Consider the following 27,050-nt stretch of genomic DNA (forward strand, 5'->3'; position numbering starts at 1 on the left):
CTCTATAACTTCAAAATGAATTCTGCTAGCTCACATTATGTTGTCCCAAGATGTAAAAATTAAACAAAGGGTAGAATCAAAGCCTCCCGTGGCTTCCCAGTAAACTTCCATACCACACTTTTTAAAATTCCTCAAACTAGTTCATTAGTCTAGACTTCTATGCAAGAATTGGGCTCTGTACTAACTTCTATCACTACCCATAGCAAACAGAAAGGAGACAACCTAGGTGAGTAAAAACCTGTAACACATTAAGGGTTGAAAGTAGAAGTGAATGTCGATGAAAACTAAACGAACACAACACATGATTTTAATTCACATTTACTTTTTTGGATCTCCACTGCCATAATCTCTCCAACTCAATCATAGTTGCTTCATTAACTATGGTTCATCAATACATGATCATTGTTGGAAACCCTCATGTACTCATTATATATCCATGCATGTGAATTACTGTCCCCTGCTTCAATCTTTGCACTTGACCATTCATGAAAGGACTATCACATTTGACATCATGATTTCCTTCAAATTTCCCAAATGTCCTACCGAACAGTTGGGTATAGCTTTTGTGATTAAAGTTGATGGGATATGACTTCATTATTTCTTTCTTGTAAACATTGCCCTTTTATCTTGTGAGGTATATAGTTGATATTACACTCATATTGCCAACCCCCACACATAGCTCAGTATTAGGTGCTGCCCCGTTTCCCTTTCAGTAGACATTGAGTAGCTTTGAAACTATAAAGGTTGGTGATAATTAGATTTAAATCTTTAACATAATTTTGAATTCCTTTCCACGTGAAATTCCCTATCCTTAAGGAAGTTGGCAGCAATGAGAGCACCATTATTGTCTCTTGGAATACCTCATGCACCAGACTCTCCAGGATTCCCTTTTGAAGCCCATCAAAATTTAGTTAGCCAAGTCAATTGTTAAATTGTTACCCAAGGTAAAATGATGTAAATGACTTTGTTGTAAAAATGGAGATCAATGATGTTAAAACAGGCCTATAGGAGATATAAAGGCATAATAATTATATGCCTATTTTCTGCATAATTAAAATTATCTCCCATGTCGGCACATACAGGTGGCAAAACTGGTAAGTTAAAAGAAACCATCATCATAAGTCCCACAGCTACCTGGTGAACTGTATTAGAAAGAAAAATTTGTATGCAAGAAGGTGGGATAACTGGAGAAAAAATAGAGGAAACTTAAAATAATCTTGTTCTCTCATCCGGTCAGATACTTTAATGTCTATGAACTGTAAGGATTTCAACGAATGTAATTTTGTAACAAGTATTCTATATTTTAAATAGTAAGTAGTGCACATTGCAGGTAGTGAATAATTTCAAATAATCTTGAGGTTTCTTTTCTCCAGCTCACACATCACTAGTATTGGAAGATAGTGTATTGTGGAACTACAATTGAACATTATTGACAAGGAACTTCTCTTCCTACTTAACATTCTCTCTTCTTTTTTCTTAATTTCCTTTTCAGAACTCTGCTTTTTACAGTCTTGGAATATGAACTGGGTACAACTGAAAACAAAAGTCAATTTTATTTAAATAAAAAATAAAAAAGTTAAATACATAAAATTTGAAAAATAAATCCAATCAGACGGATATAGTCAGAATCTAAAATCTGATTTGCTCACTTTTAAAGCTATATGTAAATTGGTCAATTTTCTAGGTAAAATATATTAATCCAAGTTTCCTATTTTAGTTGGTCAGTTTACTTCAAAACCTATATCAAGGGTTTAAATAGTAAATGGGATTGACAGGCAAATATTCTTTTTATTTTCAATCATAAACCAAGTCCGTAACTAACTCTAGTAAAAGAGTTGTGTGTGTGTATTCTTTTTGGGTTTAATTTACTCAATAATAATATTTTCTGAATTGCAACCTGAAAAAATCTCTACACTATGAATATGACTTAAGTCCTGTTGTTAAACATCCATTTATTTGTACATGAAATTTTGTTCTCTAGTCTAATAAGATGGGGAACCAGCAACCATAAGTGTGGGCCTCTAACTCTCAATGGTAATGTTTGATAGTTAATCATTCCTTGATGGAATATTTGAGCCTTAGAGGGTTTAACATCGTTTCCAATAGAGTTGTTATAATCATTAGGTTGGCAAGTCAAAAGATTTTCCTAATATGAAACTTACGCTTGGAAAAGATGAAACATTAAAAAAATAGCTTCATTTTTTGTCAATGAAAACCATGATGCAATGTTGTCTATGAATTTTTATATGATTGGATTAGTTCTATTGGAATAAAAAAATGAGCATCCACACAAGTTTTTTGTGGAATGGTTGAAAAATGAATCTTTGCAATGTTTTTGAAAAAATGATTGCCATGGCTAGAAGGCCAATTAGCAAAGAATATATATTAACAAAGAATATTGAAATGTAGACCATTCTTTGCTTAGGGTACATCCTTAGTCACCTGAATGTGATTTTGCAACACTATTTGTTGAAGCCAGTCCCACCTGACTTAAGAGCTTAAATGTGTATCTCCATTTATCAGGGTTTTTATCCTTTTCCCTAAATGCTACGGCTGAAGACTGGAGAAAATAAAATTCACATTTTCGTAGATTCGTGTTAAAAATTTGGTTAAGACCCTGTTCTTATTACTCTTAATAAATTTATGATTCATCTATTGATGAACTAACCAATTAAACAGTGAGTAAACAAAAGATGATTAATCTTGATCAAAGACTTGCTCCAAACAATGTAGAGCTGTCAATTAATTCTCTGCAATTTCACAGCGCCCAAATTCACTCCTGAGCTGACCAAGGGAATGAACAAGTTAATTCCTTCTGAACCAGCACAGTTTCCCCAAAAGAGGGCTAAATGAGATTGAAAATAGCCCAAGGAAGAGTACTGAATTCAATATTGGTTACCTATATAAACATGTACTGCTTATTAGTCTAAAAGAAAACGTTTTCATTCAAAAATTCTTCTAGGAGCTTTTTTCCTTTGCTCTCTCTTATGACTTACAGTGAAAGAACCGGCTTCCATACTAACCTTCAGTTTTAAGTTATAACAATGACAGCACATTTAAATCCATACTACTAATATGTTCGAACAACCCTTTATACCAAATGGCAAATATTGTAAAGATATTTTCATTACCTTTATAGGTATCACTGAGAAAAGGCTTCTAATCCATAATCAACCTATATTTGTCAAGAAATAAATAGAGAATGCCAAAAATGAATTCACATATGTCAATGGATCTATGTTGCACTTCACTTGAAATTGATTGTCTAGAGATTTGTGGTTCAGTGTATTTGAATTTTGTAGAACAAACCCAATAGGCATGAATTATGGATTCACTGAGGTCTTGGGCTCAAGATTTTACAGTGTCACCTTAGAAATCAAATTCTTTTAAGAGACTAGAATCAAACACAGTATTTTCCTTGTTCATCTGATTTGGATTTTAATTTACGAGAAATTCTTGGTTTCCTTTGCCAAGATATTTTGTTCAACTATCTGTCTCCTCAATATCAAGGTGCATAACAGTTTCACATCTAGATCTAAATACCACTCTCCTTACCTTCTACTATAGATAGCATACTCCTCTTCTGTTAGGAAAAAACAAAGTATGTCATTTCCAAATTTTAAAGCTGTAAACCTGAACTATTGACCTTGCCTCTTAAAAAATATAAACATTCTGAGAATTTTTACTCCATTTGCAGAGCAAAAGAACTGAGTTTGTACTCATTTCTTTGAATAAATTATGTGCCCTGATAGTTAGCATCTATGTTTAGATAACTAATGTATTTTTTGGGGGATGTGCAAGTGCCATCTAATAATTCCCCCGTGGTGCCTTAACAGTTGCATTTCACAAAAAAAATTGCCATCCGGATTTTTTCTGTCTTCACAAACAACAGTGCAAAGATAAACCATAACATTTTGAAAAACAAAAAATAATATTAATAATTATCATGTCTAAAATCTGAGTATGAGCATGCCAATAGATAACTGAAAACAATGTTCAAAGTGAGCTTTTGAACTTTCACTAAGTTTTTTAACCTGTGCCAAACCTATTGTACCAAACTTGTTTTTGCTAGGTCAATCACATTAACCAAAATCACTTAGCTTATAGCATTAAGTTTGTTCCCCATCTCATCTACTTTAAAAACTATGATGGATGTAATAAATATCATAGTGGTAGTGCAGATGCATTCACATGGGATATTGGCACTAAATATATCAATGCTCATTAATTAGATCATGATAAGATAAATTTAGCAATGTCCAACAAGGGACCACAGAGGGTCTAAGGGACTAAAATGATACAACAAGGTGACAACCAACAAGTATACCAAATGGTGCCCAAAGAAAAAGCAAGCAAGAAAGCAAGAGAACCAAGCAAAGACAAGAAGAATACAAGCACCAAAGGATATGATCCAGGGTAAAGGTGAGCCTCAGGCTGTCTCAAAGAACCTCTAGAGGTGAGGTACTATAGCCAAGTGTACTCTCGACAAGGCTTCACAAATCTAATGTGTCTAGTAGTGGGAGAACCGAGTGGTCGCTTAGTGCCCCGGGCCATACAAACAAAAGTGAAAAAGCATAAGCTGATCCGAAGTTTGTCTGGATGGGAACTAAACCTGCAAAGTCTGATCATGGAGTCACGTGGCTTCCTGGAGATGAAGTGCATGACACCGTTAATTAGTGTGACTCAAGAAAGAGGAAAGGGATCTACAATCTTTGAAAATGAAGTGAAACCTTCCCTGATCTCATAGTAGATGGGGCAATGGAAAATGAAGTGTCTCTGTTTCTAACGCAGGTTAGATTGGAGAATCCCCAATGGAGATGTCGAAACCTTGCAGCAAAGAGTCACACAACAATATACAACTGAGTATAACCTCTTTATTCACAGGTGGTCTAAATACATCAAATGTGTCGAGTTGCAAGGCCTTCCCGATTACGGCTACTACAAAAGGAAATCCACACATATCCAATCCTAGATGTACCCAAGTCCTAAACTCCAATAGAGCTTCTGCAAGGATGTTTCCAAATCCCAAACCTCTCGCCCATGCCCCACTCTTGATCACAAGCCCTTAAATTATACACATAACCACCATAGGTTGGCATTCAAACATTACCTATCGCAAGACAAACGTATTATAGACCAATCAGTCTGAATTACAAATAGTTACAACAATTAGTAAATCACTAACAGTAATCCAACCACCACGTCAGCAACATAAAGGTCCTCCTTGTGATCCATACCATTCAACCTCATCGATCAGAGACTTCCAATGCAATCCTCATCAATCAAATCGGTGAATGCATCTGGATCGGTGAATGATCAATGAACACACCTGTCAAATCAGTGGACATAGGAAACTAATCAGACTGGCAAACACACTGAACTAATCAAACCGATGAACAACTGGTCACCAAAAGGAAACTTCTTCCAAATAAAGTAGGATTGCTAGGAACCCAAGATGTTCTTGCACTAGTTTCCCCTACAACCAAAGTGCAAAGGCAGTAGATCCGGTCTGCTCTATCAATCTGATGGTTTGTTTGGATGCGGAACTAATGAGATTCAGCTCTGAAAGAACCCAACAAAATGTAGAGGGGATGAATCTAACGACGAGCAAGGGATGGAGGTTGCGCAATAACCCCATTCTAAATATCTACATAGTGCTCAACATGGCCATCCTCAGACAAAGCCCCCTCAAGGGGTTGCTCTATGTTATGATAATGTATGTTTGTAGATGCTGAGTCCGACATGCTCATTCAACTTCTATTGAGAGGGAAGGAGATAGACAGGGGCATCCAGAGAGATCTGGAGGTGGGGAGACAATCAATCTCAATCCCCACAAAACCCAACAAAGCAAAGGCCTGGGTGTACCAACAATGAGCCCTGTCAGCTGGGTAGGAGCCCACAATCACCTCAAAAGAGAAATAGGCTAGGTAGGAGTATCTATGATGACCACCAAACAATATTTACAAAACCTTGAAGCCATGAAGGAACTAAACTAGATCAAAGATAGACGACCGCCAAATGATATTTACAAAACCTCAAAGCCATGAAGGAACTAAACTAGATCAAAGATAGCCGAGCCTAAAAGGATGAGCCCCAAACTCGGCCAAGATGACATTGAGAGGAGCAGACTGATGACGCCTAATGATGTGTCGAAGAAGAAGGTTCAAGACACTGAAGCCCAATTGAACTCCAAGAGAGAGGGGGCCTACACAATAGAGCAATAGAGTACAATCGATCTATTTAAAGAGTCCAGGAGGGAGAGCTTGGATGTGGTGTTCAAAAAGTGATGTCAAGCATTATCTTTCCAACATAAACAAGGAGCCCAACCCCTTTAACACGAGGTTACATGGAAAATCTCATGCTGAAACAAAGTCTATAAAACTTAACCCCTAAGTCCATGAGGGAGATCTTAGACGTGGTGTTCTAAAAGTGATGTCTGAAGCATTGTCTCTCTAACATAGCCAGGGAGCCCAATCCCTTGTTAACATGAGGTTGCAAGGCAAGTCTCATGCTGAAAAAGGGTCCAAAAAACTTCACCCCTAAGTAAGTATAAGAGGATGAAATCTCAATCTTGTTGCCCTAGAAGAAAAAGTGATGGAAGGTCTTCAAGTAGTTGAAGACTATCACCCAAGTCTTACCCATGCTTACGACCAACTTCCGCAAGTCACAAAAGGAGGCCAAACCATCAAGAAGTTGTTGAAGACCCTCTAGGGAGGAGGCCTAAAGAACCACATCATCCGCAAACGGTAAAATGGAGACCAAGACCTAGTGCAAGTAACTATAGTCATCAAGGGGCAAGAAATCTCAAAAGAAAGCCTCAAGCTCATCAATGTAAATGCCAAAGATGGGAGAGAGAGGGAAGGCCTATTTCACCCTAATGGTGCTTTGAATAGGGTCAGAGAAACCATGTGAAGTCTTGAATCTGCCCACACAGTCTCATATAACCTCGTGATAATTGCCAAGAGAGTCTCGAAAACCCCAATGTCTTTAAGCCTCTAAAAAAGAGCGACCCGAGGGACGGAGTCAAACATTTTGCGAAAGTCCATAAAGCAGTAGTAGACTATCATTGTGCGGTGTTGAGCCTCATCAATGATAGTTCTCAAAGTCAAAATGTGGTCTATGGTCTGAAAATCTGTATGGAAGTCAGCTTGCCCCCTCACAGGACAATGGCATCGATCAAGCTCTCTGGATAAATTAGTGTTCAGCACAGTGGTGTAATGTTTAGCAAAAGTGTACCCAACCATGATGGTCATGTAGTTGTCAGGGTCCAAGACCAATCTGGTCTTACGAATTGGATAAATAATATGCCATAACCAAGAGTCGGGAAAACTAGTACAAACTACTATGTTAAAGAGCAATGTGAGGAAGGAGCCCAAGATTGTGATACCAAACTTGAAGAGTTCCACCTAGAACCCTTCCTCATCCATCGTCCTACTACTGCTCATGGATCTAACCGCCTGGCAGATGTTGCAGAAAGTGAAGAGATGGCAAGGGGGCGAAGGGGTGAGGTGGAGAGAGGAATGGTCCAGAATGTTGTAGAGAGTGGAGGTATGCGAGACCAGAGAACAAAGATCCTAGATGGAAGGAGGGTGGTGGTAAGGAAACAAAGTGCACCACAAGATCTTGGGGGATTGCAAAAGAGAGGCTCAAAGGGATTTGTACTGCATCGTGAAGAGCAACCACTTCTTGTAGCAAGGAAGGCGGCAGTAAGAGAGCCTCAACTGGGCGAATAAGGAGTGGGTAGAGAAGGTCGAGCAGACAGAACGGTGGAAGGACTTGCAGTCCTTGTCAAACCACTGATTAATATGAAGAAATTTCATATTATGTTTAAATTATTGTTTTAGAGCATAGCAGCTCTTAAGCCTAGACTATGGAGAAATGAGAGAAAGTGTCCCTTTTCAAGGATTTCATCTATCAGACTTTGACTTTAAAATGCACATTAGGCATTGAAATATTTATTTTATATCACTCTCACATCATACATAAATTTGTCTATTCCTATGCCTTTTTATCTTCCCAAGCCCTTTTGAAATCCTCATCTTTGGCAAACTTTGCCATTCTTTGTTAACATGATACTAATCCCTTGTATAGAGATTACATATGTAAAATCCAGTTTCAAAAATTCAATTATCAATTTATCCTTGATTATTCAAGCAGTAATTTACAGACTTGCTCTATTGCTTTTAGAGTTCATCACTTATACACAGTTGATAGTGCATTCTGACAAAGAATTTATAAAGCCTGAAAGACTTTTCCTAGACACACTCTAGTTGTAACCAGTCCTCTCATCCAGAAAAATTGCAACAACTGAGCTCAAGCTCTTTGATTGATGGATATGCCATTGTCTTCATAATTGACTTGGCTGCTAAGAAGAAAACCATGGGTTGAGAAAGTATAGAACCTAGGAAGGGTCATGCATAATAAGTTTATATGGCTCGGGAAGCACTAGCTAATGAATATAGCCAAAAAGGTTTACTGCTAGGATCTGCTAACTAAAAAGCATCTAGTTTACCAAACAATTCCAACTCGAAATGTAAAGATTAGCAACCTCACAGATGCCGGTGGAAATAAAGATAAACCACTCATATAATTATGAAGAAATAAAAAAATTGCAATTGTATACAGCTCGTGTCATCACAATAAATAAATTGCTGTTCCATGTCTATATAGTATATATATTACTGCAAATGTCTGCAAACTTTGCAAGTATTGATATCCTTATGTACTGAATAATTACCTGTATGGTAAATGAGAATAAATTTCATCTGCATTCTCTGTTAGTCCTGAGAGAGTTGTATCTGTTGATTTACATTTCCCATGTTGGTTCTGCTCTTGAAGCCATCTCCACCACCTCCCAAAGCAATCACTACAAAAAGTAGTGTAATTAGTAATTGAGAAGATAAAATAATCTCAACCAATCAATGTATGTAAGCATCCAGATCCCAATAAACTAGAGCATTGCATGCTGAAATTAGAAACCTGTGAAAGCAATGAAAGCAAGACATCAGCTTCATGAAAGGCCTTGATGCAGTCTGAGTATCCTCCGTAACTAAAGGAAACAAGCAGAACGAACAATTTCCTTCTGGATGATTCATATTAGAGAGTTTATCTATTGCTGCCTGAGTAACAAGTTCAATTAGTTAAACAACCAGTCTAGCATAAATACTACTCAATATTAACTATGTTGAACATCAGCATCAACTATTGTTTTATTTAAACTTCTCATCTTATGGCCCATGGAATACTTTGCAAAATTTTAAATGTGCTGACCATGCTGTTTGGTACCAAAGAAAACCCCTGTGCAATTCTATGTTTCCCCTATTATATTCCAAGGTAGATAAATGACAATTTTCTTTCTTTATGCAATAAAACATTTGCAAACAGTGCCAATAGGTGAAGTTAACTTCTGCATTATGATTTCAATCACAATCCTAGAAGTTTTAGCAACCTAACAACTGATTGGTGCAGCACCCATCAAACAAGTGCCAAGTAATGCTCCGAACCAATGATCAGAAAATGGAGAAAGCTGTCATGAAACAGATCCTTCTTTAACAAATTAGTTTTTGATAAATTAGTTTAACAATATCATGAATTCAATTCAGATCTTCTTTATAGAGAACACAGAGCATAGGGAAGGGAAATGTTAACTGAGTTTCTGAGAAAATATAATGAACCCAAATGAGATGCAATATAGAAGAATAAGCTATCACACATCTATGACGATGAGTAAAGAGTTTTGATTTTGATTAAAACTGTAGCGAAGGATCATAGTTAAATGACTTGACCTCAGCAAAGCTGATCTTTTACACACTTGGGCTCAAAACTTGGAGTCAAGACAAACTCGGCAAATTCAAAAACCATGAAACATAAGATTTTTTTAAAGGACTTGAAGCTTTTACCATGCACCCTTCAATAAATCAACTTTAAAGACAAAATGCACTAATCAATTAGAAGCGGTGTTACACTGGCACGGGGTGCAGGGGGATGTCAGGACGAGTTTTGGGTGTGGGAAAAAAGGGCCTCAATTTGGGGACAGCAAGGGGGACGGTGGGGGTGTGGAGGTGGGGGAGGGGGGAGGTTGCATAGTATACATATATGACTTGAAATGCTAATTATGAAATGATACTTCAATATTACATACCGAATATAGTTGACTATGAATATAGAAAATTGAAATGTGATTCATGAACCATAAGTTTGAACTCAGACTTGAAACTTCAAAACCAATGACCATTGAACTTAGTAACATACTCATAGTAAGTTGTAACATTAATAACATTAAAGTTTTCAACATAATGACAATGATAAATAAAAAATATAAATCATAAATAGTAGTACCATAGTTGGCATAATTGCTGAATATTCGGTGATTTGCCAGTAATTGCCAATTTTTTCTTGGTGGCAAGTATATGGCAGTTTTACTCGCAGAAAAAAATCATCGTTCAATCGTCGAGTATTTGGAAAAAACTCAACAAGTCTTACAAAACGACTCAGCTGCCACAAGTTAAAGCCAAAAACGTTTTTTTTTTTGACAGAAACTATTTACTATTTTGCTTCCCGCCATCAACATTTCATATGAGAATGCGATTTTGTACCCACTATGCATTTATATATATCTAAACTCTGCTTGTTTCTTTTGTGTTCTCTTTAATTAACTTATTAAATCCATCTCATTGAAATTTGCAAGAAAAATGTATTTTAATTAAATTTTAGCAGTTCCCGAATTTTCTTGAGTTTTTTTTTAAGTTGGCCGATTTTTTCCCAAATAAAATTTTAGGGGCTTGGCGAGTTGTTGCCGAGTGAGAGTTTTCCAACTATGAGTAGTACCATGCAAGTCAACCATTGACTATCAAATGATAAAGATGAAAGATTCAAAATTTATTGTTCAAATTATAAATATGATATATCATAAAGATCAAGATGCTCATGATTACAACAAGCAAAGTACCATGAAACAGTGAAATGAAATAATGTATCATGGCCATATCAAAGTGAGTACAATCTACTAAATGTCAATAATGAGAATGTAGAGGTGGGAGTTGTGTAATCATCCCCTAAACCGAAGTCCTCATCACTAGAACTACTAGACTCCTCGTTGGTAAGATAATATAAAGAACTTTTTAAAAATGACTTTTGAACATGGGTGTCGGACGCACCCCGCACATCCCCTAGAAGCACTATGCCTATATCCGAGATACACTTTCACACCCACGCACTGGTTAGCTGCACCGAATGGTGCGGCCGCATTGCAATGTCGCTTCGGCAGCAGTGGCGGAAGATGAGTGCGCAGCATACCCGCACTCAGGACATATGCACACCCAATGTGCCAAGGTTTTACCCTGGGGGCATGTACCTTGGTAACACTAATTAGAAGGTACTTCAATCACATGCACAAGTATGCTTGACCAGAATGAGCATAAAAGCACATTTGGGTTGAGAAAAACAACAATTTTAAATATATAGATGTACTATTGTATGTACTAATAAATTATGTCAGTTTTAAATATATGGATGTACTAATAGATTATGTGTGGCATCCATGGCATTGAAAATAAGAATCATAATATGAAATTGTGAACTATGGCAGAGGAGCTTGTATTATCCAACCTGGCATCATTAGCTTTATGCGAAGACCTGGCTTGTATCTTAGACAATCTACAAATTCGGCTACAACCGTTTGAGCATTCCTTAGGACAAGGATTGACTCAACAGACAAGAATTATACATGTAATTCAAGAATTTGGAGTCTAATTGGAGAAGTCAAAAAAATTAAAAAACCGCTACTTCTCCACTGGACAAGAGTTTTATTTTTTGTTTTCAAAACCAAAGTGGGTATCTAGAGGCAGCCTCCCCCAATAGGTTTCAGGGGTAGTGCCACCAATGGGGTTGAGAGGTCAAGACAAGGCCCAAATTTAAGCCTTTGAAATCACACATTATTAAAAATTATTGCTTTTAGTCAGGCTCCAAGAATCCTCTAGAAGCTTCAAAAAATGTCATGTTCATGCTTTTAGCTATTAATGTTCACTATCTCCAATAAAGGAAACGTGTTATACAATATAGGAATGACCCTCAATGAATTAATGACCAAATACATAATACATTATAAAACCTTCAGCGGCCTTAGATAAAGGTCCACACATTATCCACCTATTTAGATCTAAGAGCGCATAAGGTAACTCTTACAAAAAGAACCTCGCCAACTAAACACCAAGCATCGTATGAAGAACAATATAGTAAACTAGCACTTGAGAAGATGAAGCATAACTTCCACCAATTATAACATTAAATTTTGCGCACTTAGGATATTGATCCATGGTAGGTCGACAATAAGAAGCCAAGCCCGCGGAATCTGGAAAGGACAAACAAGCATTCACCGAATCAAACTGTCAAACAGATAATTGGAAAACATAAAACAAACAAATATCTTTTTGGGGATGCAAGATTGCCAACAGCCCAAGGATGCTCCTGCAACAAATACCCAAGGTGACAAACGGTGTTCCATAAGCTAAGTCACAGGGTTCGCCGAATTTTCAGCTTCAAGTTCGAAATTTGGCGAACCTATAAAAAATATTTAAAAAAATGTTAAAGTTTGCCCAAAAATTCATACAAGGATTTATTGCAGGCTTACAACTTTTTTAGGGTTTTTGGCTAATTTGTTTTGGTAAATAAATGTGTTTGTAATGGATTGCATCAATCAATGACGGCTAGGGCTGAAAAGTTTGGACAGATTGTTATTGTCCGAACATTAGCCTGTGGAAGTTTGGAGTCGTTTGACTTCATATTGCAGTCGTCTGTCTCCAGATTTGTCCGCCAGATGCTGCTAGGATTTCTTGAAGACATACAATGTTGAAACTCTTGCGATTTTTTAATTTATGTTACATTTATTTGAATTTCTTTTTCAATATTAAAATATTAGAATTAATTCTATTATGATAAAAATTGGATATATATTTTTATTTTCTAACTATAAAATCGTAGACTTGTAGACTGTAGTAAAGTTCTAGTTTTATTTTATATTGAAATATTCAATTTTAAGACTTTAAATATTTATATTAAAATTATATTTAATTTTGCAACTGTAAATATTATTATTATTTTTTATTATGTATTTATTATTTAATTTTTAGTTTATAAATTGCAAAAGAGTAATAATTTATATGTTTATTTATTATTATCAATCTATTTATTTATTATATTTTTTTTTTTTTATTATGTTTTGCTTTGTAAGTTCGAATTTAAAAGTTTCTTGCATGAAATTCAAACATATATAATAATTAGCATATATTTATATTTTTTTGAAAATTGTATAAGACAAATTTAATGTCGATTTTTTTTTCAATTTTTTTAACTTGCAGAACTTCATCCAAACTTCATAGTTATCGAACTCGAACTCGAACCTTGTGACTTAGTCCATAAGGACTTGTGGACATCTGACAGAATTCAAAACATAAATCCCATGCTCATTCTGAACCCATAAATCTTTTTCATCAATCAACACAAAAGTCTATCCAAACATACTACTGCAATCAACTATTCCAACAAATTTCTTTCCTTTTCCACTGTTCTTAATCACAGGATTAGATAACTTCTTCAAGTCAGACTGTTCTTCATCAATACTTAACCACAAGTTTTGTTGTTCCCAAACTGAGAGTCTTGAAAACACTCAAGTTCTTTGCTTTTCCTTGTTCCTAATCCTTCAAAGGAATCAAAACAAACTTTCTATCATCCTTCTCAATTGTAACAATATTATTTCTGCAATCATGTATAGCTCCTCTATCAAATTGTCAAGGTCTTCCAAGTACAACATGACAAGCACTCATGTCTACTACATCGCATAAGACTTCATCCTTAAAAGGTCCAACACTAAAATTACCATAGCATTGTTCTTTAACCTGCACCCAATGATCATCTTGAAACCAATTGATACCATAAGGAGTAGGATGATTCAATCTTTGCAATCGAAGTTTCCTAACCATTTTCTCAAAAACAAGGTTATTAGTACTACCTTCATCCATAATAACCTTGCAAAATTTACTTTCAAACTTACAAATAGTTCGAAATAAGTTCCTTCTTTCATTGGTTCCACATCATGCTTAGCCAACATGATTATTCTCATCAAAAGAGATTCTCCAACTTCAGGTGAAGTCAAATCAACATCAAAAGTTTCCACTTTCTGATCTTCCTGTACTACCAAGTTCTATTTTTCAGTTTTCATGCGAGGGCATTCAAAAGCTCGGTGTCCATCCTTACTACATTTAACAAGAACCTCTGAATGCATACTTCTTATCAGAAACTACTTTCTTGCCCTTATCTACTTTTGTCAATTGTTTACCTTGCTTTCTTCCTAACTTATCTTTTGCCTTCAATCCATATTGATAAAAATCTTCAACTGAACCAAGTTTCAACATACTCAATTCATCCTGGATATTAAATTTCAAACCAATAACATAGTTGCAACCTTTTCCTTCGAAGATTCACAATGTCCGAAATTCCAAATCTAATTTGTATTTTGTAAAATTCTTCAATATATTCTTTCACAAATATATCCTTCTGTTTCAAGTTCTGCAACTTCTTAAACAGTCCAACCTCATAATCTTCATTCATGAATTTAGCCTTCAATCTAGAAACCATGGGTTTCCATCAACTAATCTTAGGTTCATCATTGTCTTCTCTATACTTCTATAATTCTTTCCACCACAAGGTAGCATGACCTTTCAACTTAGTCTGTGCTAACCTAACTCTCTGTGGATCTACAATATTTTCAAGCTCAAAGTAATCCTCAAGTTCATTAATCCAATCTATCAATTCCTCAACATCTAAAGAACTAGAATAATTTGATACCTCCATTCTATGACTCTTACTAACTTGTGCCATAGCTCTCAACAATCCTTCTTCTACAGGGATCTCTACTTCACGTACTTTAAGATCTTCAGTAGCTTCCACATACTCATCTTTTGTTTCAGGATTCCTTCTCAAGTCATTCAAGACATTTTGGATCTCATTCCTCATTTCTGCCTTGAATTCTTCAAACATATGTTCCAACCTCCTAGGGTTCATCCTTCTAGGTGGCATACTGAATTACAACAAGGTGCAACTGCCTCAAACTTTGGCAATCTGTCCACCAACAAGAACCAACGGGTCTATAAAAGGATACCAACACAACTTGAACAACTCCTCCACAATTATGAGCCTTGCAGGACCACAATTTGCCACCTCACAACCAAGAAGTCCAGGTCTTGACAAGTCCACCAAGGTCAACAATGATCAAATCAGCCACAATCAGATCATCCTTTTCTCTGATAAGTCCAACTAGATCAAACCTTGCTCTGATACCATCTGATGTAAGCAAGTGTATCCCCAATGGAGATGACCAAGCCCCCAACAACACAACGAAAATATAACAAAATACAATTGAAAACAAACTCTTTTATTAACAACAGATCTTGAATTACACCAAATAGACCATATACATGTCAAGTTGTAAGGCCTTCTCAGATACAAATAGTATATTCCAAATTACAAACCAAACTCACAACTCTCGAGCTATCCTCCTGCTCTACTAAGCATACTCTTCTCCTATTGCCTTACAAGACTCAATGACATTACATTTATAGCCATCAAAACACACACATCGGCTTAGAGTTCACAATCTCCAATAAAGGAAACATGTTATACAATATAGGACTGACCCTCAATGAATTAATGACCAAATACATAATACATTATAAAACCTTCACCGACCTTAGATATAGGTCCACAAATTATTCACCTGTCTAGATCCAAGAGCACATAAGCTAACTCTTAAAATATAGAACCTCGCTGAAATAAATACCAAGCATCGTATAAAGAACAACATAGTAAATCAACACCTGAGAAGATGAAGCATAACTTCCACTAGTTAAAACATTAAATCTTGCACACTTAGAATATTGATTTGTGATAGGTCCATAATGAGAAGCCAAACCCACAAAATTTGGAAAGGACAAACAAGTATTTGCCGAATCGAACTATCAGACAAATAATTGGAAAACAGATACAAACAAATATCTTTTTGGGGATGCAAGATTGCCAACAACCCAAAGATGCTCCTTGCATCACAAACTTATTTTAGAAAGTTCGCCAAAAATCCTTTGTACAAATATATATAGCTTCTTTTAGTGCATTCTTATGTGTAATGTGTTTGCAATTCATGACTGTCATAGTTCAATGAATTGACGCACTCATCAATATTAAGCTAAGTTGCTAGTTCAGATGCAGATTCGACATTTGGGTTGGAAATTCAATCAAAAAATTTTGGGGCTAGATTCGGGTTTGTTTTGGGTTCGTTCGTACAAGAATTTTTTATTTTTTATTATATATATATATGTAAAATTGTGCTGCAGCAAATAAGTTCATACGCCACTATATGAAGTGCGGGTGTGTTTTAGGGTTGGGTTGGTTGGATAATAAATCAGATTATATTTAAACCAAAAATATGTTTTTTCAAAACAATAAAAACATTAAGAAGTCAAACCTTTTTGGTTGCACGCCCAAATTCGCTCCAAATTCCTCCCGGACTCTTTTGTCAACTACAAAATTCGCTCGACATTTGCCCAGGGTCCGAAAAAGAGAATCCATAGCCCTACAAACTTTTGCATTACCTATAATTACTTGGACCACATTCACCATCACTATAAAGTCAATAAAAATCCCCAAAACGAACTTTACATCTTTGACTTCCCCTTCACAATCAACTACCCTCAAAAACATTGCCACCTTGGCGGACACCACAATAACATTTATCGATGGACAGTTTTTACAACCTTTCCATCCATTAGAAACAATAAAATATACCTGTTGCAATTCAATAATCTTTAATTGGTTTAATTGGGCCACTACATAGTTCTTCTCTCTTTGCAATTAGGTGGTTGCATCTTTTCGTGCCTAGGCCTTGTGAAACTAGAAGATGCCCTATTTATTGTTGACACCATGTCCTTCCAATATGCTGATCTCCCCAAGTTGAATGGAAGACCATTAGCATAGAGGCAACGTGCAATTTTTTCTTCAGCAAACTCTCTTGCTTCTGTTTTAAACACCCTCTCCAATGAACCTCTCTTGCAGGTGGAGATTTCTTCTTCATCTTTGTCATCCATAGTGGGTATAGGCAAGAAGGAATTTTCGGAGGCTGGAACTGTCTAAGAGACAAGAATTTTTGTTTTTTCATTCCAAAAGTATAAGAACTTTATTTTCTTTTTGAAACCACTTTGTCAACATCTTCTTGTTCTTTTATAGATCACTCCATTTCTACAGGAGACAAGCCCTCCTTATCTGAGCCCTCAAACATATTAATCTTTTTACCACCAGGGCCCAAAAAGTGAAGCTCTACCTTGTAATAAGAGCTATTATATTGTACATAATAAAAATTACAATCTATAAAAAAAAATGAGATTAAAAAAATACTTGAAAAACTTCTTCACAAATTTGAAAAATACATCAAAAAACTAAAAAAATAGGGTTTAATAACTTACTTAGACACTTAAATCTCTTTCGTGGAAGCTATTTGGCTCTCCACAATTGATCTCCTTTGAAAAGAATCACCTCCCTTCGAACTACCAAAAGGAGAGAAATTATTGTTAAAGTGAAATAAGAGGTGAAACGATGTGCTTTTGTTTTGGAAGGTCTAATAAAGGGTCGTTCATGGTTGAGTGAAATTTAAAAGAAAATAAACTTTTTATTATGTTTTAAACTTACTTTTCAAAAGCCCGCCCGCAGGTGCACCCAGAGAAGCGGGACTGCACATCCTAGCGCACCCAAGCGCTCGACACACATCTGCAAGAGCACCTGCACCAGCGCGCATCCACACCTGGTGCAGCCCTGCAGGATGTGCATCCTATATCTTAGTTTTTTATTGAATGTGAGACACACCAATCTTTCGTATAACTTATTATCATCAAATTTTGGGATCTCAATAGTTCTAGTCTTGGGGAGATCTATATGTGTTGATTATTTTCTTGGCCAAATGAAGGTTACCATTTTTTAGAAATGCACTACCCTGGAGTTGTACAGTGAGCATATTCACCCCATCATCTAGAAAAGATGGGAGAAGTTGAGCACAGCTCTACCCATGGCTTTGGATCAAAACTATTGTAGAGAATTTTAATCAAATTCTTCCTATTAATGATCACAAGGTGAAGAACGGCCCTGTGAATTCCTTCAGGAAAAAACATACTTAACCTTCGAAGGGCCATGTGAGTTGCCAACTTTTAACAGAAACCATATGTATCTAGTTATTAAAGATTAATAATTTCTAAAAGATTTATGTAAACAGAGATATCTACTAGAATTAGCAATCTCTCATTCCCAAATAACCTTTGCATACTTTTGGCACATACACATTACCGTTTATAAGACCATGCATGCCTTCAAAATGCATAGTTATGCATCTGCAATTATCTCAAGAATGAAGAATAAAATTAGATGCCTCTAAGGAATCAAGTTACCATCAGGCACAGGTGCAAAGATGTGTGCCATCTCATTTATGCATTTAGGTAGACCTGTAGGGCCAAGTATAATCTAGACAGTTCCACATTAAGGTCAGACTTGTGGGCAGAGAACCATGATGCTTCTTATCTCATGAATCAGCATAACTAGACTGTCATAAGAATCACACACCATAGTCTTAATGACTTGGCATCAAAGTTAGCGCATCAATTGTTGTGGTGAATAAAGTAGTACTTAGCATAAAATATATTTATCGTTTAAAGATTCCTAGGTTACAAAGTTAGAATCTATTTTTATTTGATGATTTTCAAAGGCAATGCATTTCCAAAGACTAAAATTGCGAAGTCACATCAGTTACAAAGAACCACAGCAGTAACATTCGAGTCAAAAAGCTAGATTATGGCGTAGTACACTAGTTACGCTCTTGGTCAAAATGTGTACAAAAATATTGACATATAGATTCAAATTTTGAAATTGACCACAACAAGGTTAAACCACCCTCACATAAAGCTTTGGATTGCAAATAAGTTCTAGTTTGATTTGCTTGAGATAAAGAACAGTGCCATAAAAAATGGCATCAAAGTTAAAGAACAAGAGAAGTCCAATTTGAAATGTAGCACATAAAATCACTGTTGAACACCACTGTTGTGAAACATAAAATGGAAATGATTGGAATTTTTGTACATTCCTGAAATCACCAAAATTGGAAAAATATAACTTGTGAAATCAGAGTAGATGGTAAAGAAGAAATAATTGTCTTTTGAAAACTCAAGAAAGTGATGTTTTCTTTTTCCCTTCCTTGTGGCCACAGCCTCCTTTCCAAATTAAAAAAACCAAATGTTTTAAAGCATACTGGATCCTGGTCACTACTTTGACCATAAAATCAAATATTACAGGATCTCAAATCAATTACAAGTGTATTGTTGAATAAGTAGATTCATGCTTCAGTAACGAGTTTGGCATTGCCCATGAAGGTTTCATCTGACCCACCAAAATAGCAAATGAATAAAAGATGCAAGGCCAGGCATAAATCCTGGGCAACTTTGGCAGACTAAATACTCTCAAATTAGCATCTTATTTGATATAAAACTTCCAATCAAAAAGATAACTATTATCAATAATTTACCAGAATCTCAAAAAAATGTAATATCCCCTGTTTTTTATTAATGTTTTATAGCTTCAGTCAGGTAAATCTTTAAGATCAATCTCCTTGGTTATTAATTATATATATATATATAAAATCATAATCATAATCTTTTTATATCTTTATTATATGATAAGTCAAAGTTTTATTTATAATTTCATTGATTAAATATTATTATATATGTAAATGTAAATAAGCTGTAGTTTATCTTTATCTTAAATTAATATCTTATATTCTTGTTTATATCCCCTTTGACCTTGCACGTTGCTCGAAATTGATTTCCTTGTCACTAAGGTGTTTAGGACTTTAATGCTGCAAGGTTTATGTCTCATCAGGGCCCATAGTATATTCTTTGTATTACCGATATATTTTACCTGTCTTTGCTGCTCGTTTATTATTTTGTCCTATGGTTTTCAAAAGCCACGTCAGTTGTCTTTGACCATGTACTTGAGGGGTCATGCCTTGTGTACCTGCCGCCCCTCATTCATATTTATGTACCATTGTTTTGCCCCAAATGATGATGTAAGATAGACATTACCGATATTAAAAAAAGGTGGAGACAAATAATTAATATTTCAACACTTATTTAAATTATACAAGAATATATATAAATATATTTGCAAGATAAATTTTATATATATATATAAATAAAGGATTAATATATATCTAATTATGAAAATTTAACATGGTATTAGAGCCAAGTTCCTTCTATAAAGCCTAAACAGTTTGAAGGTAGATCCTAATTAGATTTTTATTTATTTATTTTGTGCACTAAAAGTCTTTACCAATCAAAATGGTCAGTGGTATCAAAGTTGATGATAGACTTGAAGGCAACTCAAATTATACAGCATGGAAATTACAAATGAAGGTAACCTTAAAAGATAATGATCTCAAACAATTCATAGAAAAATCTGACCAACCACCAAAAGGAAATGATGAATTGAATAAGTGGGAAAAAGACAATGCTAGAGCCATGAAATTGATTGTGGATGGAGTTAAGGATCATCTACTCCCTATTATTTCTGAACTAGACAATGCACACGAAATGCTTAAAACACTTGAAGAAATGTTTGAGATAAACAATACAATGAGAATCCTAAATTTGAAAGACAGTCTCTCTAACATTAAGATGAACAAAGGAGAAATTATTGCATCCTATTTCATGAGGATAACTGAACTAAGGAACCAACTCTCTAAAAATGGTCACCTTTATAATGAAAAGGAATTAACCATGATAGCTCTAAGAAGATTGCCACAATCATGGAAAACCTTCCGACAAGGAGTATGTGCTTCATCCAAACTTCCCAAACTTGGTCGACTAGAGGATGATTGTACTCAAGAGGAAAGTATGTTAATATTACAAGATGATACTTCGACTGGAAGTGATCTTCATGCTCTTTCAACTCATGTTGATAAAAGGAAGAAACCAAATTTCAAAAGGAAAGAAGGCATGTAGATTACTCTAAGATGCAATGTTTCAGATGTGACAACTATGGTCACTCCACCTTTAAATGTCCTGATAGATTGAAACATCAAGCAGCTTTTGCCAAAGTTAGTGATTATGATATAGAGTCAGAGAAACAGCCATTCTAAAAGGAACTTCTAAGTATCCTTAACATGAGTGAAATATTGAATTAAGAGGGACTTCTTTATTATATGCATGTAATGTAAATAAATGTTAAATGTTTCTCTAAAGTAAATTTATTTGTTATAACTCTAAGATGGAATCTTAGAATATGAAATAAATTACTATGATTTTATATGTAATATTTGCTTCTCACGTAAGCTATGTGCTTTGACCTTTCTGTTTTGAAATAAATGTACTACAAGAAGAGGCAATTAAATGAGGAGTCTTATTTATCATTCAGAGGGAGAAGACTGAGGATGCTATTTTGTTAACCTCGGTAAACCTGATCTTATTGATCAAGAGGGAGAAGACCATGTTGAGATGGTTTCTCTAATGATCATAAGTTATCATAGTTATGAGGACTATGACCATGTGACTTTTATATGGGCCTACCCCTCGTGTACATCATGTGGAAGTGACGACTTGTGTTTGGGAGAAGTTGTTGTAAGGTGACAATCTTACAATCAACTTGTATTATGAGATTAAATAAATTGAGTAAATGGTGAAAGCCCTGTATCTCAACATTCTGGGAGGCCATTACTCTTGGAGTACTTGGTGAATATCATTGATATTCTGGGAGGCCAATACTCTTGATATCAAATGTGATATCTAAAACGTTTTGAGTAAGTGGTGAATATCATTGATATTCTGGGAGGCCAATACTCTTGCTATCAAATGTGATATCTAAACGTTTTAAGTGGTGAATATCTTTAATATTCTGGGAGGCCAATACTCTTGATATCAAATGTGATATCTAAACCTTGTTTTTGAGTACTTGATGAATATCAGATGTCGATATTCTGGGAGATCAAGACTCTTGATATTAAATGTGATATCTTACACTAGTTTGAGTAATTAATGAATATCATATGTTGATATTTTGGAGATTAATACTCTTGATATCATATGCGATATCATATGGTGGAAAACTGGTAAGATATCCTTAAATTCTTGATATTACCAATGGTGTAATATTTGTCTTGTGTTTATCCTCCCTTGCTAAGAGGGAGTGTTAATGTTTTATTGCTTCAGTTGGATAAATCTTTAAGATCAATCTCCTTGGTTATTAATTATATATATATATATATATATATATATATATAATCTTTTTATATCTTTATTATATGATAAGTCAAAGTTTTATTTATAATTTCATTGATTAAATATTATTATATATATAAATGTAAATAAGTGGTTGTGTATCTTTATCTTAAATTAATATCTTATATTCTTGTTTATATGCCCTTTTGACCTTGCACGTTGCTTGAAATTGATTTCCTTGTCACTAAGGTGTTTAGGACTTTAATGTTGCAAGGTTTATGTCTCATCAGGGCCCATATTATATTCTTTGTATTACCGATATATTTTACCTCTCTTCGCCACTCGTTTATTATTTTGTCCTATGGTTTTCAAAAGCCACATCGGTTGTCTTTGACCGCATACTTGAGGGGTCATGCCTTGTGTACCTGACGCCCCTCATTCATATTTATGTACCATTGTTTTGCCCCAAAATGATGATGTAAGATAGACATTACCGATATTAAAAAAAGGTGGAGACAAATAATTAATATTTCAAGACTTATTTAAATTATACAAGAATATATATAAATATATTTGCAAGATAAATTTTATATATATATATATATAAAGGATTAATACAAATCTAATTATGAAAATTTAACATTTTTAAAATAGGATTTGATAATAAATAATAAAATTAAAATATAAAACAATAAAAACAAAATTTAATAAAGTATAATGAATGGTCAAAAGGAATGAAATGAACAGTTGCAACTCCCTCAAACATGAGATATAAAAGGAAAAAGAGTTAATTAGAAAGGGGATAGAGGAAGGGAGAAAAAATGGAGCATGGAAATGAAGCAATGATTAACGGAATAAGAAATCGGAAAAAATGAGGAAGTGGCTCAAAGGGCAGAAACGATGAATGGTTGCGACTCTTTAAAAGGGTGATCATTATGAAGGTGGCAACTCTTTCAAAAAGCAGAAATAATGAAGGGTTGTGACTCTATCAAAGGGTGGTGATTATGAAAGGTTGCGACTCTCTCAAAGGGCAGAGATAATGAAGAGCTGTCACTGTGGGGTTACCTTTACATTTGTGGGTGCTGGCCTCACCACCAGGCTGGTCTTTTGGTGTAGTGGTTGGGCCTCAGTGGTTTAAATTATTTGTCAGTTGAAAACTTTCTTATCATTATTTTAAACAAATCTTCTTAGTTATCATACCTCGCACAATGCTACAAGCATGGGGGATGATGCAAGCGTTTCGGCCTCAAGTTGTATTTCTAACAAAAGATCTGAATGTCGTTTATCATCAAGTCCTTTTGAATCTATCAAATCTAGTTCAGGCGGCACCACTGGATACTGTCACAAGAAAACCACCGAGTTAGATGGTTAGATTAAGATACACTCTGCAAGTTATTTAGCCCTGAAAGTTGAAATTTTTCAGAAAACATGCTTCTAGACAAATCAGATAGTTTCGATCCATCAATTTTTAAATACAAAAAAACTTGAGCATGTTCATGTATGTAAAATAAACCTTTTTAATGTATTGCCAATGCCTTAGAGTTGTTTACAAAATAGAAATTCAACATTTCTGCAAATGATCAAGCACTAAAACAAGTTAACTTTTGTCCAGAGATAGGTTTGTTACATTTAATTATAGAAAAGTCCTATTACCCAATAGATGGGTGTTAGAAGAAACTTGATAATTACATGTCAAGTTATAATAATGATAAATCAAGTAGTTGGCAGGAAAGGAAAAAAAATTATACTGATATCCATGATTCACCAAAACAGATCACAAGGGCTCAGAAGTACAATCAGTAACATTAGCATGCTGTAGCATAAGAAAAACTCCAACCTTAAAAGAGATGAAAGACTTAAAGCTGTAGGATTAATAATCCAACCAACTAGGGTGTGTTAGTGTTTTAATTTCTCTTTTGAGACAACTCAAACCTGAACAATAATATGTGACAAACTTTCTTCAAATTATACAATTATTCACACTAGGATATCTCTCGAGTTCTACTATAATAAAACTAACGATCCACCTACCTTTTTTCCTCAGCTATGGGCACATGAGTGGCAACAATTTATGTATCCTAAACAAGATTTTCAGATTTATAACCAAAAGCAACTAACCCTAAACACAAATAAGGAAACTTCTTAGTTGCTATAGGGAAGGCCAATAATCGGACACACACACAATTCTGAAAGGAATAAGTAGGATTGACTGCACTTAGTTTCAAGAACTAAATAGCTAGTTTATATTAAAAGTTACAACTTAGCTAGAGAGATGTAACCAATCCAAAGCTTGAGGGTAACATCTTCTTTCAATTCAATTCATGAAATTATGAATACAGTAAATCAAACACAGAACACAGAAAACAATATTTCAATAGCATTAGCATAGTTTCAATTATCATTCAAAGTTTGTGTTCAAAACGAGTTTGACCAATTTTGGTATTCATGAGAAGACATTATTCTATCCCAAAAATCAATGTTTTAAAGCATAAATACTTGTATTTCCAAAAAAAAAGAGGAAAAAACTTTAAAGCCAACAAACAGTTAATTAAAACTAACAAAAGAAACCAAGCACGGGTTTTTACCCTCTGTCTAGAATTAGAACTTCTGGAAAAAAACAACCACAAATAACAGCTGTTGCTAAAATATAGCAATTTGACACATGAATACCCTCTAAAGAAATAAAAAACTTTTCACACTAAACATGATAGATAATCTAATGAACACCAAAACCCTAACTACCAAGCCATTGACAACCTCCTAATCCAACTTGTTGACTTGTATGATGATTTTTGAAGAAACAAGATAATTTAGGGCCCGGTTGACCGCAAGAATAGGAATCGGGAATAGGAATTTGTTATTCCAGAATAACAAATTCCATTTTTTTAATTTTAGACTCATTTGGTTCGACAAAACTGAAATTGAAATTACAGTTGAAATTGAAATTTGCAATTAGAGTCTATGATTTGACATAGTGGAGCTCAATGTTGTCACTGGTCAAAGCGAAAAAGCCGAAGTGAACTTCTGAGTTGAGAAGACCAGACAAATCAACAGTATCGAACAAAAGGGGCTGCGAGGGCATTGAAGACGACCCGGTTGCCATGTAAACTTGACGCTGTTGCGAACATCATTGAACTGTATCCACACTGTTATGTCATCGCTCTTTAGAGCAATCCTTGATTCTTCAAGAGATGTTATCTTTGTGGAATCGAAGAGTCCCAACTAGAGATCATGGCTCTTCTCTGGTTTATATCTCACATTTTTGTTAGAAGTTATGAAAAATGACATTACCTCCCCACCAAATCCGCTTTCCACTTTAAGATTCAAAACAAAAGTGTTGTTAAAAGATACGAGGACGCCATTTTCTTTTTGGAATCTATATGCTTTGTTGTATATCACTCTTCCTAATTTATTAACCTTGGAATATTGTGGATCGGTATTTAGGGTTTCCTCTGTGACTTGCAGGGCACCGGAAGCTATGTGGGATTCCATGAGAGTAAAAAAATCTAAGGTTTTTGTTGAATTTTGAAACTTGCGCCATATAGTGGATTTGAAATTTTCATCAAATATTGAAAAGTCAAAATTAGAATAGAAATTGCAATTCCAATACCACCTATTTAGGTGTAATAGAAAATGCTCATTTTAGGGCAAAGATTGGAATACAAATTCCTATTCCCAATTCTAATTTGGCACACCCAAAATGAGGCTCTGAAATTTTGGGAATTAGCTGATTCCTATTCAAGTTTAATTCTAGCAACCAAATGGACCCTTGATGGTTTGAACCCACAATCCCATTGTAGACAATTTCACCAAATCCACCTTAACAGTTTGTTCCAATCGGCAACCTAAAAAACCATTACCTAGGCTTTTGACAAAACTGAAAAGTATGCTTTAACCTATGATTGGAGATATATGACAAAAGCCTTGGGCCAAACATTCAAACATACTTGATTAAACTATGAACAAAAGATGGAGACATGGAAAATTTGGAGATCATGCAGACTGATCTTCTTTGAATGACTGCAAGCTCCGCTACAAACCCCACTGTTCCAAGTGTTCAAAATCAGTTATATGTTCTTGGAGACAGAAATGATTAAGTGTGCACAACTTAGTTACAAGGTTTGCTCCCTGGAGTGCTCGGTACCAATCTGGTTCAAACCCAGAATTGATCCTACTCTGGTACTCCTAGTCTCATCCTTGAGAAGTAAATTATGCTATAGTGGTATGATCATGATGCGATCATTACAAGTTTAATTGGTATTTTTGTTGTTTATATGATACTATTCATGCTTCTAGGCTGCATGCAGACATACAAACATATCTATATATATAATTGTTTTTGTACTCAGGGACACAACCCCCATTTTAATATTTTATTGTACCCGTGAAAAATGTTCTCAAACCCAAACCGACACCTTAGGTATACAACAATGACTTTAGTTTTGTTGACATTTATGCTTCAAAGCTCAATCATTGGTTTGGATAAAATTATAGTGATTTATTTGTTAGGAGTAGGACTTCAATACGGTTGCATCCTCTAATAACAAATAAAAGCTTCATCCCCTATATGGTGAAAAAGAAAGGGCTAGCTTTATTTGGCTTTTTGGCTAACTGTGGTCTTATAACCTCTATAAGAGGGACTGCCCTAATTTCTTGTTTGCTATTGAATATAAGAGGCTTTTTGAGAAGCGTATCCAGCCATGTTGATCATGTAATGTCCCATGCTTTCTCCACGAACATTAACAATTATAGAATGGG

General features: G+C 35.0%; 1 protein-coding gene across 2 annotated transcripts in view; it reads right to left on the reverse strand.

Annotated features, from left to right (window-relative positions):
* LOC149550901 (uncharacterized) overlaps nucleotides 1–27,050 on the reverse strand; it is a 103,285-nt gene that overhangs the window by 37,198 nt on the left and 39,037 nt on the right. For both annotated transcript variants that reach the window (XR_016352633.1, XM_089786474.1), the window contains exons 3-5: nucleotides 23,493–23,630; nucleotides 8,980–9,119; nucleotides 8,738–8,866 (exon numbers count right to left, since the gene is read on the reverse strand). Coding sequence is in view for 1 of the 2 variants with exons in the window: in XM_089786474.1 (XP_089642600.1) it covers nucleotides 8,738–8,866; nucleotides 8,980–9,119; nucleotides 23,493–23,630 (407 nt within the window). In the remaining variant the exon portion in view is untranslated. The remainder of the gene's footprint in view (nucleotides 1–8,737; nucleotides 8,867–8,979; nucleotides 9,120–23,492; nucleotides 23,631–27,050) is intronic.

The sequence above is a fragment of the Cupressus sempervirens genome, chromosome 6 (genome assembly GCF_028749045.1).
Source record: "Cupressus sempervirens isolate cs-2001-9-10 chromosome 6, ASM2874904v1, whole genome shotgun sequence".
NCBI classification, from domain to species: Eukaryota; Viridiplantae; Streptophyta; class Pinopsida; order Cupressales; family Cupressaceae; genus Cupressus; species Cupressus sempervirens.